This window comes from Oncorhynchus clarkii, chromosome 22 (genome assembly GCF_045791955.1).
Source record: "Oncorhynchus clarkii lewisi isolate Uvic-CL-2024 chromosome 22, UVic_Ocla_1.0, whole genome shotgun sequence".
NCBI lineage: Eukaryota > Metazoa > Chordata > Actinopteri > Salmoniformes > Salmonidae > Oncorhynchus > Oncorhynchus clarkii.
In genome coordinates this window covers 12,574,150-12,589,876 of record NC_092168.1, presented here as the reverse complement: position 1 = coordinate 12,589,876, position 15,727 = coordinate 12,574,150, and the positions used below count along the sequence as shown (strand labels likewise).

The window sequence follows — 15,727 nt, the reverse complement described above, 5'->3', positions numbered from 1 at the left end:
CTGGAACAGTGAGTTGACAGAGAGATGGAGAGGTGGAGAGAAAGAGAGAGTGACAGAGAGAGGTGGAGAGAAAGAGAGAGTCTGGAACAGTGAGTTGACAGAGAGATGGAGAGGGGAAGAGAAAGAGAGAGTCTGGAACAGTGAGTTGACAGAGAGAGATGGAGAGGGGAAGAGAAAGAGAGAGTCTGGAACAGTGAGTTGATGGAGAGGGGAAGAGAAAGAGAGAGTCTGGAACAGTGAGTTGACAGAGAGATGGAGAGGGGAAGAGAAAGAGAGAGTCTGCAACAGTGAGTTGACAGAGAGATGGAGAGGGGAAGAGAAAGAGAGACTCTGGAACAGTGAGTTGAGAGATGGAGGGACCCTGTTATTTATTCTGCATCCTCTCTCTTTCTCTCCATCCCTTATTAATCTATTGTATCTCTCTCTCTCTGTCCCCAACGCCCAATGTGGGAGGATCCCATGGCCAGTGGCCAGGGAGAAGGGAGGAAGTAACAAGCTTTAAGTTGTACAATCTGAGGTTAATTGTGGGAGTGTGTAGGCTGGGCCTGGAGCTGAACAAACTCTCTGACTGCGTCACAAATGGCACCCTATTTCGTATGTAGTGCACGATAGGGACCATGGCGTCCTATATAAATAATGAATAATCGCACTTGAAATAAACTGACGTATTAAAAGACAATAAATGGGTTGGCCAGTGCTGACCCTTGGCTAGTGCTGACCCTTGGCTAGTGCTGACCCTTGGGTAGCGCTGACCCTTGGCCAGTGCTGACCCTTTGCTAGTGCTGACCCTTGGCTAGTGCTGACCCTTGGCTAGTGCTGACCCTTGGCTAGTGCTGACCCTTGGCTAGTACACACAGATGAAGTGCTGATGTAATGTCTAAAACCGAGGGGGAGCTGTGGTCAGAGGCTGAAATAGAGCCTCTGATAAAAGTGAATTTCCAGGGACCTGAGTCCTGCGTTTGTATAAACTTTGTTTATTTATTTAACTTCATTTATTTATAAGTGACCGCCTCTATGTGTTGTTGCAGACCGACCCAGGCCACAAACACACACCCTCTGCGTGTTTTCTGTCGTTGGGACAAGGGTGGTGTCCCAAACAGCACCCTGTTCCCCATATAGTGCACTACTTTTAACATGGGCCCTATAGTGCACTGTGTAGGGAATGGGGTGCCTTTTGGTACACAGACAAGGAGATAACCTGCTGAAGCCGTTAGCCAGTTAGCCCAGTGCGACTTTAAAACCTCCATTAACGAGGTGTGTGGGGCTATATCTCGTAATGTACTGCCTCTTATTAAGCACCAATACATTCACCCACACCTCACTCTAATAGTGCACCAAAGAGTGGTATGTACTCTAAATGTTTTGTTATGGTTGGAAACCTCATACTTACATGATTAAAAGTCAAGTAAACTGTACCTTTTGGCATTTTGGAATTACCTTATAAGCTCAACAGAATGGGTAGCAAATTTGGAGGCACCGCTTGGATTTCTTTTCATGTGCTCACCGGCTAATTGTCCACATTTCTGGAGTAATGAGTGAGAGACATTGGAAGAGTAGCTAGCTGGCTAACCGTGAAGTTAAGGATGCACATGTATGATGAATAGTCATGCCCACTGTTAGTATTGCCCTAGATGCTGGTGAAGTTGAGTATAGATAGAGGATACGGCTAGGAAGAGATAGCGAGGTCAGGTTAGACTGGACTGGCTGATAAGAGGCCTTGGTGCCTGTGTTATTCCAGTCCTCCCTCCAGACAAGGCAGTAAATAAGCTCTTGGAACCATAAAAGACCGGATGGCTCCGCTCCAATGTGGATCTTGGGCCCGATGCAAAACAAACAGAACAATAACGCTGGATCACGCTAATAAAACGTGGTCACTGCTACCAGCCGCCCCAGACAAAGAGAAAGCAGCGATCAACAGGCGACCGCGCCCCAAACGGGTTGCAGCTTCGATTCAGAGTGACCGGGACAAGCTGGGCGCGGATGAGAGGCCGACTGAAACATGGTCAAATGCGGTCAAACTGTTCTGAACCCACCAAAGAAACCTCAATGCCTGAAGGGGAATTTAAGCTCCACAGTGGACTAACGTCAACCTGTCAGAAGAACAACAATCTTAACAGCTCTGAGCTGGATCGCCAAAGTTCCTTCAATTTACCACTGATGGTTATGGCTTGGTTTAATATATGGAGCCATGAAGGAGGGTAGAGAAAGGGGGGAAGAAGAGGAACAAGGGCAGGCTACTCCTGAAAGGATTGGGGCTAAGAAGGTTTCAGGTTTCAGTATCCAGGAGAGAAGGCTGTTTTGGGGGTCGATGGGTGAGCAAGGCGGGGAGTCTGGAAGTCGAAAAAGAGGCACCAGCCCTGGCCCCATAGGGCTCCCTTCTCGCCCTTCTCTCCAGGACCCCGTCACCAGCCCACATCTGAAAGCTCTTACCCTCACAACTCCCAGAGAGATCGGAGAATCAAAGGAAATTGGGGAATCTTTCGAAGTCGGGGGAGGAAGCTATTGTCATAAACCAGCAAGCTCCAGGGTTTGAGTTTCACTCCGGACGTTGGGCAAGTGGAAAAATGCAGAACCAGGAACACACGTGAAACGCCACATTACCATTGATAAGGAGTTGGAACACACGGCTCATTAGTCGCCTTTGACTGCCCATGAGCCGCCGCCGTATTTAGACACTGGTGATTGGCCAAACCCGCTGTGTTTTTCATTGCCTCTTCTCATTGGGAAGCCCAGCCAGTCTTTGAACAAGTGCAGATCAGTCCCTCGTTAGTGTGATGGCCGGTTCAACAAGTCTTAATGGCACAAGAAGGAGAACACAAGGCAGGGGAGACAATAACAGATAAAAGTTCAAATGTCTCTAATCAAAATGGCAGGAAGCGAGTGTTTTATCAGTCTTTGCATAAGGCCCAGTGTAATGGAGATGGAATGCGGCGCAATGACTCTCGCCAGCGGCGATTTGATGAGGCAGATAGAGAGGAACGGGGTTGTGTGTATTTGTGGATGCGTGTGTTAGGTAGTGATGAAGGGGTAATGAGCCAGTCAGCTAGTCTACTGCTTTATTTGTTTGTCACGTCACAGAAGCAGGGCTTTCAGTTATGTTATTCAAGCAAACGCGACTAAAATGCATTACCAAAATAATTCATTGGTCTCTCATTGGCCTAAGAATACGATCTCAAATGTAGAAATACTAGGAGTTTAAATAAGTTCACAATCAGGGCCAAACCTCTGGATTGGGTTTACAGCCCCACCGCCTCCCGTGTGATCGTAGTCTGTGCATCGAGCGTTTTACTGGCCACTCCACAGTGAGAAACATATTCCCCCGTTTTATTGGCAGGTTAAGACAAGCTTTGCTTTAATGAGCATTGGGTTCCCTTTGAAAGTGGCTCGGATTAGGTTGGGGGAAAAAAAATGATACAAATTGGTGAATGGACTATACAGGCCTTTTTTTACTTCACCGTTTGAGTGCGTAATCGCCAAAGCCTCTCTAGTTAAATTTCTCATGAATGATGCATTGGCGACGATGCTAGTCAACTCTGACCTCGTGACTAATTGAGTGTAGTGTGCAAACAGATGTTGCGCCCTCTCATCCAAATTGTGGTCGTTAGCAATTATTTGATAAACAACAGGCTAATACGCTAATTGTTGCCAGTCGCCGATGAGGTCATCCTCTGTGCTTACCCTCTAGCTACATTAAGCATGGTCCGTTTTTGTCTTTCTCTGGCTTTGGCGTTTCACCCTCTTTAGCGAACGGAAATGTAACAATGCAGCAAGAAAGGTCACCTGCTCTGCTCGATAATTAGTTAGCTCGTTCAATTAGCATATAACGTAATCAACGGGTGTCAGTGGTCGATCCAACGTTCATGCAAAACAAACAAAAAAACAATAGATGCCTTGTGTCTTGAGTCTGCTGAACAAGTCAAATTCCTCCCACCAGTGTTATGGTTTCACTGCCTTCCCCAGAATGTTTTTTTTTTTCATTCCGGGGCCACATTCCTTCAGAGCCTCTGGTTCGTGTGGTGTCTCGAATTTGTTGGCTTCCCTCTCATGCGTTTGAAGGCTTGGATTTACACAATGCAGGCAGCAACGGACACCATCTTCCAATAAAAGCTATTCTCTCGCTCTCTGTTGGAAAAAGTTGATGGTTTTCTTGCTGTGAAGATAGAGAAGAGGGAGGATGGGGGGGGGGGTTAGAAACTCAAATAAAGGCCTTGCATCACTGTGGATTCCGCGGAGAGCGCCGTGTGTGTCATACCTGCCAGATAGGCCCGGAGAGTGCTGACAAGAGCCATTAAAGTTTACAGCTGCCCGTCAAGCTGACAGACAGACAGCCCCCCGAGCCCCCCAGCCTGGCCCCATGTGGGGACCCCCTCCCTGGTTACGGTGCCAGGCCAGTCTGGAGGCAGCGGGTCTCTGGGGGTAGTGGTGGGGCAGGGGAAGAGGGAAAGAGGGGGGGGGGGGCAGTGGTGGAGAGATGACTTGGCTGGTAGGGACCGGAGGTGAACACAAACACAATAGGGGGCATAGACACACACACACACACACACACATTTGTGGATCTTGGCTCACTATTGTAAAAATGTATTTCTCCAACTTTAACAAAAGGAAAAAGAAGGATGAGTAATAGGGAACTCACTCAGCAGTATTTCAAGGGTCCCTTAGGGTGACCATATCAAACAAAGCAACAGCACAAATTATGCAGCGGTCAGCCCCCCTTGTGCCAATCATTTTGTAAAAGCCGGATCTCTATGACAAGACACATCATTCGTCAAAACCGATTTCATCGTGGGGGACAACTAGCAGTTATCTAACAAGGGCAATGATTGGACTGTACCAAATCAGCAGTATTAGTGGGGTCCTTGAAGACCATTGATATCAGAGCAGTGTGAATATGGATGATATACAGATATTAATACTGTGAAAACAGTTTTTCTGTAGGGGTGCTTTGAGAGGGAACTCCTTCTGTTTGGTGGGTCACTTAGGACCTGGTGTGAGTGACCCCCAAAGTGAACAAAGTCCTCTGTTGTCTCTTATGCGCATGTGTGTGTTGGACAGCCCCCAGACCTTGATCTTAGTACAGACACACAGTTTCGCGTTTCCTCTAAAGCCGCTGAAATTTCGTTGCAGCCATCCATGTGCACCACTGCTGTGCCGCTCAAGGGAGTGAATGATAGGGTATTGGTGTGTGTGGGGAAGTGTGTGCGCATGTGTTTTGTACAGTACCCCAAACCATTCTGTGATTCTATGTGTGCGGGTCTGCTGTTTGTTCACCCGCACCCACGGGCAATTGCTAATAACCCATCCGCAACCATCCGACTATATGTGATAAAGTCTAAATCTGGGAGCCGCACTCGACCCTAACCTACAAATATAGAAAATGCGCTGTTCAGTCAAAGATAGATACATGCAGCTTCTCTCCTGTTGCCCTGGAAGACTAAATCAAGTTTGCTCACCAGAAAATGTGTCACACATCGATATAATGAATGCTTCGACGTTGTTGACGTCGGTAAAGTTTTCTCATTCATCTCTGCTTCTCTCGCACAGCAAAGACATTTAGGGACCGGGGAGAAAACGCAAAATGAACTGGAAAAATTGTTCTCTGTTTGTCCCTAAACGGTTTTCAGGGAATTGCTGTGAAAATGACCCGACATGTTTCTGATAAGATTTCGCTTTGGCTTGCATATTTTATGTGTTTGAAAAACTTAGCAGCTTTTATGATGCTGATAACGATGTTTACAGATGTCCCCTAACCGCGCATTCATTCTCTCAAGATGCTAAAATAAAATAGTATTCCTCCACTCCTGTTCCCGAGTTCAGATGTACACTTGGTGTATCATTTTATTGAAAGAACTGCTTCCTTCTGCATTTCCCTTGACGTGCCATAGTTTAAGTCCCCCGTCTTGTGACTGTCAAATTTGTGTAGCGCCTCAATCATCGCACATAACATCTTTCCCAAATATGAGGCTACTGTTCTGGCCCCTCTCTTTAATTTCAACTCTCCATTTCACAGCTTTCTCTTATTGAACGAAACTCCGACATGGTTAACTTTTCCTGCCCAAGTTCCCTAAAGGTGATTGGCGTGTGTTTGGTGCACGTACACTTAGGCCAAGAAGCTTAGGCTTACGCACTTAATGGCAGATCAAAATAAGGAAATTAAAAACCTCAATGTAGCCTTTAGATGTTTTCTCTTTATTCAACCCGCCCACCCCCACCCTGCCCTTCATCCTCACTATATTTCATGAGCCTAAACCCACCTGCGGATTATTGCGTCAACACGCGCATCACTGGTGTGTGCGGCTGTGTGTGCGTGTACTTGTGCATATGTGCATGCTTGTGTATGTGTGTGTATAATGCAGCTTGTCGTGCCACAGCCAGGTTTAAAGTATGCCTCTCCTTTCACTCTCCTCATCCCCTCCTCACCCTCTATTTGTTTTAATTAAAACAAAAATTCCAGCTTGTGCCGAACGGAACCGACCGGCGATCCCTTTTTCCTCTCCTCTCTTCTTCTAATGTTTCAAGCCTTTTTCTACCTCCTCCTCCTCCACTTTCTTTTCAGCAAGGTTATGATAGGGAAAAAAGACGTCTGTGTGCCTATATTTCGTCCAGTGTTTATACATGGAAGTATTTGGGTCTTTATTTTAATGGTTCTGCTCACAAGGGGGTAAAGAAATGCAGCACACACAGTGAGCCAGAGGAAAATGTAATCATTCCGGATTGGAAAAGCAGGTTTGGGAATGCCCTGTTTCCTTCGTCTGATTCTCCTAACACTCAGAGTGTGTGTGTGTGTGTGCGCCTCAAGTGAAATTAAATGTTATTGGTCACATGCGTGAATACAACAGCTGTAGACTTTACAGTGAAATGCTTACTTATGAGCTCATGTCCAACAATGCAGAGTTAAAAAGGAAGACAAATATTAGCTGAATAAAAACACAAGTAAACATAAGTAACACAATAACAACGATATATACAAAGAGTATCGGTACCAAGTCAATGTGCAGGGGTACGAGGTAGTTGAGGTAATACAGTATACATGTAGGTAGCGGTAAAAGTGATCAGGATATATAACAATCAGGATACATAATAAACAGAGTAGCAGCTGTGTGTGTGTGTGTGTGTGTGCGGGTGTGACGTCAGCGTGTGTGTGTGTGTCAGTGTAACGTGTGATTGTGCATAGAGCCAGTACAAGAGAGTGTAAAACAAGTACAATTGTTTTTTTAAATCTGTAATAAAGGGAGTTGTTACGCACGCCTCTATGAAGAGGGAACGCAACACCCTGCTACAACTAAACTCTCCGTGAAGTGAAAAAGGTATGGACTGTAGGTGCGAGTAAGGATGACAACAGGCAGAATGTGGTACCGTTTACAAGGACTTTATTCCTTTACACTGTAATATGGGGAAAAGGGGCTGGACGGAACCAAAGCAAAGAAAGTAAATCTCAAAGCCCCCTCTCCTATCTTACCTGCCTACCCACTACTTACCTAATTTAGCACCACCTGGTGCCCTAACCAAAATACAGGGAGTGGTCCGCCCAGGTCTTACCTAGTGTGCCTAGACAGTGAATATACTACGGGTATATGTATGCCCGCGGGCCTCTTGCCTAAGCACTCCCAAGGTGCCTTCCCCTTCCCCCCTGGGAACAAATGAAACAGAATATTACACAATTTTACAAACAAACTAAGAAACAGAGGACATCAACTAAGCTCTACCTGAGCAACAAACTCACAGAACATATCCACTCTCAGCAATGAACTCCCAGCAAAATCAACCTCTATCACAAACAATCGCTCTGCAATGACCTCCCAGCAAAACTCTAGCAAATCTCTCTAGCAAAATCTCTCTCAGCAATCCCTACCGCCAAATATCTCTCAGCAATCCCTACCTCCAAATCTCTCTCAGCAATCCCTACCTCCAAATCTCTCTCAGCAATCCCTACCTCCAAATCTCTCTCAGCAATCCCTACCTCCAAATCTCTCTCTCCTGAACAGAACACTGGCTTTTATATAGCTTCAGAATGAATGTATAATTGGAGACAGCTGTGTCTTGACGAGGGGGCGGGGTCAGCTCTCCAATTAGCCCTGGAGTCGACCAATCAGCTGCTTGAGGGATTTCAGGAAGCCATTTCCTGAAATAAAACACATGCAAATACACAAACTACAACACAACTGGGGAACGTAACAGGAGTCAATGTCAATAGTCGAAGTAGCCATTTGATGAACTGTTCAGCAGTCTTATGGCTTGGGGGTAGAATCTGTTCAGGTGCCTTTTTGTTCCAGACTTGGCACTCCGGTACTGCTTGTTGTGTGGTACCAGATACAACAGTCTATGACTTGGGTGGCTGGAGTCTTTGACAATTTTCAAGGTCTTCCTCCGACACCGCCTGTCATAGAGGTCCTGGGTGACAGGGAATTAGTCCCAGGTGATGTATTAGGCTGTACACACTACCCTGTGTAGCGCCTTACATTCAGATGCCGAGCAGTTACAATAGCAATCGGTGATGCAGCCAGTCAAGATGCTCTCAATGGTGCAGCTGTAGAACTTTTTGAGGATCTGAGGGGCCATGCCAAATCTTTTCAGCCTCCTGAGTTGGAAGAGGCGTTGCCGTGCCCTCTTCACGACTGTGTTGGTGTGTTGGCACCAATGTAGGTCCTTAGTGACGTGGACACCGAGGAACTTGAAGCTCTCATCGTCGGTGATCAGGCCTACCACCGTCGTGTCATCAGCAAACTTAATGATGGTGTTGGAATCATGCCCGCCCACGCAGTCATGGGTGAAAAGGTAGTAAAGGAGGGGATTTAGCACCCCTTGTTGAGGGTCACCGTGGTTGATTCGATGTTACCTACCCTCAACACCTGGGGACAGCCCGTCAGGATGTCCAGGATCCAGTTGCAGAGGGAGGTGTTCAGTCCCAGGGTCCTTAGCTTAGTAATGAGCTTAGTAATGAGCCATGACCTTTCAAAGCATTTCATGGCTACAGATGTGAGTGCTACAGGGGGTAGTCATTTCGACAGGTTGCCTTGGCGTTCTTAGATACAGGGACTATGGTAGTTTGCTTGAAACATATAGGTATTACAGACTGGGTCAGGGAGAGGTTAAAAAGGTCAGTGAAGACACTTGCCAGCTGGTCAGCAGATGCTTCCTGGTAATTGGTCTGGCCCTATGGCCTTGTGAATGTTCACCTGTTTTAAGATCTTACTACGGAGAGCGTGATCATAGCTGTCCGGAACAGCTCGTGCTCTTGCACATGGTTCAGTGTTGTTTGCCTTGAAGTGTGCATAGAAGGCATTTAGCTCATCTAGTAGGGTGCGTCACTGGGCAGCACTCAGCTGGGTTTTCCTTTGTATTCCGTAATAGTTTGCAAGCCCTGCCACATCCGACGAGCGTCAGAGCCGGTGTAGTAGGATTCGATGTTAGTCCTATATTGATATTTTGCCTGTTTGATGGTTCGTCGGAGGGTGTAGCGGGATTTCTTATAAGCGTCCGGATTAGTATCCTGTTCCTTGAAAGCGGCAGCTCTAGCCTTTAGCTCAGTGCAGATGTTGCCTGTAATCCAAGCATCTGGTTGGGATATGTACGTATTGTCATTGTGGGGACCGATGCACTTATTAATGAAGCCAGTGACTGATGTGGTAAACTCCTCAATGCCATCGGATAAATCCCGGAACATATTCCAGTCTGTGCCCTGTCAGCCCTGTGCCACCATCAATTTGTGGTGGTTAATAGTCAGCTACAAAAAATACAGATGAAAACTTTCTTGGTAAATAGTATGGTCTGCAGCTTATCATGAGGTTTTCTAACTCAGGCGAGCGGAACCTCGAGGCTTCCTTAATATTAGAGATTGCGCACCAGCTGTTATTAATAAAGAGGCACACACCACCACCCCTGATCTTACCGGACTCTGCCGTTCTGTCCTGCCAATGCATACAAAAACCAGCTAGATGTACAGTACATTATAAATGTCCTTGTTCAGCCATGACTCAGAGAAGCATAGTATATTACAGTTCTTCATGTCCTGTTGATGGGATAGTCTCGAATGAAGCTCATCCAGTTTATTCTCCAGCGATTGCACATTTGCCAATAGAAAAGAGGGTAGAGGCGATTTATTCATTCGCCGCTGTAGTCTCACCAGGTGGCCTGTGCGCCAGCCTCTATAGCTCCGTCTTCAAGTGCCTGGTCCGGGATATTCAATATGTCTTTCACCTCCGACTCATTGAAGTAGAAGTCCTCGTCCAAATCGAGGTTAGTGATAGGCTGTTCTGATGTCCAGAAGCTCTTTTCAGTCATAGGAAATGATTAAACGTTAAGTTTTTTTTTAAATAAGCACACAAAACAATTACACAAAATAGCACAATTGGTCAGGAGCCCGTAAAAAGACTGCTATTCCCTCCGGCGCCATTCTCTTTTTGTGTGTGTGTGTGTGCTCTGTATGTGTGTGTGTAAAGTGGGACCCAGCACAAAGCACACATTGTAGCCTGTGGTGTAGAGTGGCTCCTCGAGTGGGAGGCTGCAGTTCATCTGTGAGCCTTTTTTGTTATTGAATCAAATTGTTCTCCACCGCTGGACTGGCTGGGTGATTCAACACTGGGCAGAGGTCCCCAGTCAGAAGTAGTCATCCACAGAGGGGGGGGGGGGGTGATCTTTAGATCTTCCGTTTTTTTTGTTCTGCTATCGCCGTGTTGTATCTAACCTGTCACTCACTCCTGTGTGCGTGTTGTCCGTCCAGTTGGATCCTATCCCTGAGGAGGTGATGCAGCAGAGGCCCAACCCCAACGCTGTCCACTCCATGGAGAAGGTGCTGGAGGAACATGGTGAGTGACCCTTTACTCTACTCACACGGGAAACAGTCCCACTCACAATAGAGCTGGGACGATAAACCCAAAATGATTTTACCGATCACTTGGCGAGAAATGTGAAGTTAGAAATGAAATACGTTTTCTAATATGGGTGATTGTTAATGGGACAATTGATGGCTACAACCATCAAACTAGTAGTAGTAGTTTCAAAAAGTATAACTGTGGAGCACATTAATGTTATAAACGGATTATATTTATCGTTATCGCATCAATTGAGCCAATTTATTGCAATATGGATTTATTTTGGTTCATATTTCCCAGCTCCAAGCTACAGTACAACCAGCAAATGATTTGCCATTTGATTTGCCAGCGTGCATTTACCATAGCAGCACTCGGCCCTGGATAACAGACGTTGTTTGACATCTTGTCCAGTTGCTCTATGTAATAATCACCTTTTGACCTTTGTCCTGTCGTGTGTTGTAGGTAAATACTGGCGATCTCTGCAGCGCGGGGCCTCCACACTGGGCCACTCTCTGAGCGAGGCTCGTCAGTGTGAGACGGAGGAGGCCGAGACCGTCACTGCCATGGCCTCTCTCTCTGTGGCCAACAAGCAGAGGAGGTACGTCTCTCCCAAGGTGGTGTGTGTGTGTGTGTGTGTGTGTGTGTGTGTGTGTGTGTGTGTGTGTGTGTGTGTGTGTGTGTGTGTGTGTGTGTGTGTGTGTGTGTGTGTGTGTGTGTGTGTGTGTGTGTGTGTGTGTGTGTGCGACGACGGTCTATGGTTGTATAGAGTATGGTTGTGCTGTTTGTGACACGTGTCATTGTCCTGTCTTTCTCCAGGAGCGAAGAGGAGCCTATGGAGGAGGAGGTGCCTCTGTAAAGGGATGACCACGCCCCCTTTACCATTCAGACACCCATTTAGTCCTCAGCCAACCACTAACCTCCGTTTGAATTTGACCCCAATCTTTGGCCCCTCCCACGCCCTGTCTAGAAGGCACATCAGCCCCGGGGGGGACAGGGGACAATGTTGAGCGGTTACGAAACGGAAACAGAAGACGACACTATCTCGCTCGTCCGGAGTGGACGGACTAAAAGGCCACCGATATGTTGTACTGTCTCTATGTAAGGAGGCAGAACACAAGGAGCCTCGGGTTGCCAGGTTTCTTCGGATCTTTACTTCAGGACCAGTGGGATCTAAGGTGACCTTGAGTGTCCATGCTTTTTTTGTAACAGACACACTCTCTGTCTGAAGTACCACTCCAGACACCGAATTTCTAAGTTAGCACTCTTCTTTCATTTTTCTTTATGTCGTTTGTTCCTTTTTCCTTTCACTGAAAAACAGCAACAGCGCCCTATGATATAATTCCGACACTGTTTACGAACTTTCAGTCGTTACCATTCACAAAAGACTTTGAGAAAAGAGAGACGTCGCAGGGCTTGCTGAAATTTCTGGCCAACTTTTTGATTGGCGAAAGCAGACATTTTTTTTGTGTTGCAAGATGGGTACAAAGCGAGGAAGAGAGAGAGAGCACGATGGACGTGTGACCAGGTCTTCTGGTTCGAGATGACAGACAGTAAAAAGACTGAGTTTGTGCCTTTTTTTCCCAGCCTGGTGGATTCTACGATGAACTCACGACGAAGAGCTTTGCCTTAAATGAGTTTTCGAGGGGAGAGAGGTGCCCTCCTCTCGCCCTCACACCTCATCCCCTTATGTTGTGGCGAGACTGGAAATGCCAGCACGATGGCACATAGACAGAAGGCCCTTGGCATGTTTACCCTGAATTCCCTGTAGCCCACTGTCCCATCCCTGTTCCCTTTGACCTCGTCGTAACCCCCTTTACTGTCATTTAGAAGGTAGTTGCCATGCTACACAGGGACTAACATGGTTAGTCTTTTTCAGTGGAACTGAATGGTTGAATCAACGGTTGAAACATCAGCCAATGATGTAGCGAGCTGGTATATAAACCCTTAACCAAATACACGTCACCTCTTTCGAAAGAGTTAGCTAGCATGCACTGTAGTCTGCACTAGAGAGACTTGCCATCTTAAACGAGAATGCTGTTCAAAAATGGTAGTAGGTAAGGCAAGAAATTAAGCCAAAGCGTGACACTCCTATCAGCGCAATAGTCAGGATCCACGTAAGTATTGTAAGCTTATAAGACAGATTTTACTATCTCATGACTTTACATTCAAGGTTGTTCTCGGTGAGGGAATTAGAACAGTTGCCCCATTTTTGTTAACTTTCACCCCTCACCTTTCAAAACGTTCTAATGTCACAACGTTCAGACGATCTTACAGTCATTTAGGGGCAGTAGATACAACGAGACGTTCTTTTGGCGTTTTGTTCACACAAAAAAAACACGTGTCTTTGTTACCATGGTGACAGAGCAATTAGACGGACATACCACCTCTGTGAGTTTTCGGAGAGGAGCAAGTGGCACCCATGTTCTCTGTCCACACAGGTGCTCTTCAAGTGTCAGGTGCTAGCGAACAGGTTCATGCATGTGCGTGTGTACGTGAGTGTCACGTCGCAATCCAGTAAACAAACTCTTTATACACTCAGACACAGTTGTCATAGCTACTGCTAGGAGTGTTTGGGGTTTTTTTTGGTACAGGAAAGTGTATTCAATCTTGTGTGAGACACATTAAATAACTGTACATACAATACATTTGCACGCATGCTGTCCAAAAACTTTCTTACCACACACAGTTGACTTTGTTCTCAAACACCTATAGTGCAGAATATGGAGAATGAATGATATAGTGATCCATATACGGTATATTGAACACCCACACCCCCAACTCATGTTTAGCCTCTGGGCAACTACCTTCTACATTATTCCATTGAAGTCATAATCACTTGTTTCTACTTTTGGTAAAGGAGGAAGAACTGGGGAAGATTGATGTTGTTTCTGCATTGATCTTTCTTCCGGATTTTTCCAACGCAGTTGTTTTGATGACTACTTCATTTGTGTGGTTTTTACCAATATTTTTTGGTCTTTTTTTATTTGTTTTCGTTTTTGTCCTTGTTGTCTTTTGAAGTGGACTTCTGTGTCTCTGGTTTCTGTACTTTTCATTTGTATTCCTGTTGTTCTTGTATTATTTTCAGTTTTTTCTCTCTGTTACACTTTCTACAGTTGACTTGTCTCACGACCAAGTGAGAGTTCAGTTCCTTTTCATGGCAAAAGGATCTGGGGTTGTAAGGGGAGGGATGGAGAGAGATGGGGGGGGGGGGGGGGGGGTGGAATTGCAAATATTTCTACTTTGTATAATGATTCCAACAATTGTGTATTTACTATACTGTCTGTTCATAGTAGATTTATATATGACAAAAAAAATCTAAAAGTATATTATAACATATTACAATCTTGTTTTGGGAGGGAAAAAAGTTAGTATTGCAAGGTGATTTGCTCATGTTTCATTCGCTGGTCTGGTTTGGCACTTCCTGGTGTTGCAGAGGGTTGCAGAGGGTTCATTATTCCTGGATGCCTTGGCTGAGGGTTCAGTACAGTAGCATCCCATTTGTTTCTTTACAGTGTACACCACTGACTTAGGCTCTATTCATACTTGACACTACATAGAAAAGTTGAAAGGTTGTTCCCAAACAAGGGACAAGTCACTTGTTTCTGGAGCTCTGATGTCTCCTCCATTAAAACACTGACAAGCATGAGTTTACAGTGCGAAGACCACTGGTATTGCGCACACTTACATAGGTAAAATTTTCTGACCAACAACCAAACACTTTTAACTGTGTTTGTAAAACCTTCTCTATATTATCTATTAAAGGATGTGTAATTCAGTAGGGTTTGCCTTGGAATGACATGATAATTACACAAGGGTTGCCCTGTAATGACTAAACACTATAAGCCCAAGGGTCATAGTTAACCCATCAATAGTTCCCCTCTCACCCTTTAACCTCACCCATCCTGCCCAAACCGCCCCTCTCCTTTGACGGCTGTAGAAGATGACTAGTGAGGTCAAGGGTCATCTCAATGGACCCAGTCTCATCCAAGGGGGCAGACTACGAGTTAAAAGTCCAGTCTGCGTCTCAATTGTGGTTGCCGTTATTGTATTTGGGGCCTTTTTTATAAGCTATCATCCAGAGCTCTCCCAGGATGCTTGGAAACACCAGTCACAGCAATGGCCGCCATGGCTTAGTCACTTGTATTCAAACAATATTTTTTAAAGGGACTATATACTGTCTGGTTATCAGCGTGTCCAGATAGTCATTTGAACATGATCTTAATCATGCTCAACAAAAGACATTCCATTTTGTTTTGTTTTGAATTGTTTTATCATGGGGCATTTTCTTCTTCTCCTCCTCCAAACCAGGCCTGAGGATTGTCTGTGGTTTATTAGAAGGGCCTGGTTGTTGGGTTACTGCACTCTTCCACCACCTCTGTAACATATCTGCATGGTTTGTGTGTCTGCATGCCTGTCTCTGTCCCTGTAACATATCTGCACAAGGAAAGAGCACTGAATGGACAGAAGTACGTTTTTTTACAACAACATCGGGATTTGAGAACGAAAGCATGACGTGGGAACTCGTTCTTTTGCTCCTCTGTTTTTTTCTTTCTTCCCGGGAGCGACGATGAGGAAGAACGATGCTCCCTGTTGGTCTGACAGATATGCTTTTTACCTGTGAAAATGTTCAACAACAAATTGAATGACTTTGAATATTTCACAACATCTTTATCTAGCACTTGTGACATACAGACAATGGATTTTATTGTATTTATGTAGAAAAACTGTTTTAGGGAAACTAAAGACGGGGGACAACTGCATAGACCAACTGATTTTTATTCGGGGGGGGGGGGGGGTTATCATTTGAGGGACGGACGGGTTTTGTTTCAAGACATCTGGAGATATCAAAGGGCTCTGTCCAGATGAATGGTCTATATCGTCGTCAGGGTTGTCCATTCCATTTCAGCCAGTAATATCTG

General features: G+C 45.6%; 1 protein-coding gene across 6 annotated transcripts in view; it reads left to right on the top strand.

Moving 5' to 3' along the window:
* Nucleotides 1–15,101, top strand: part of LOC139380414 (histone deacetylase 4) — a 227,265-nt gene extending 212,164 nt beyond the window's left edge. For all 6 annotated transcript variants that reach the window (XM_071123071.1, XM_071123070.1, XM_071123069.1 and 3 more), the window contains 3 exons: nt 10,718–10,802; nt 11,271–11,406; nt 11,625–15,101. In XM_071123071.1, the coding sequence (XP_070979172.1) occupies nt 10,718–10,802; nt 11,271–11,406; nt 11,625–11,664 (261 nt within the window). In that variant the 3' untranslated portion in view covers nt 11,665–15,101. The remainder of the gene's footprint in view (nt 1–10,717; nt 10,803–11,270; nt 11,407–11,624) is intronic.
* Nucleotides 15,102–15,727: the final 626 nt, after the last annotated feature.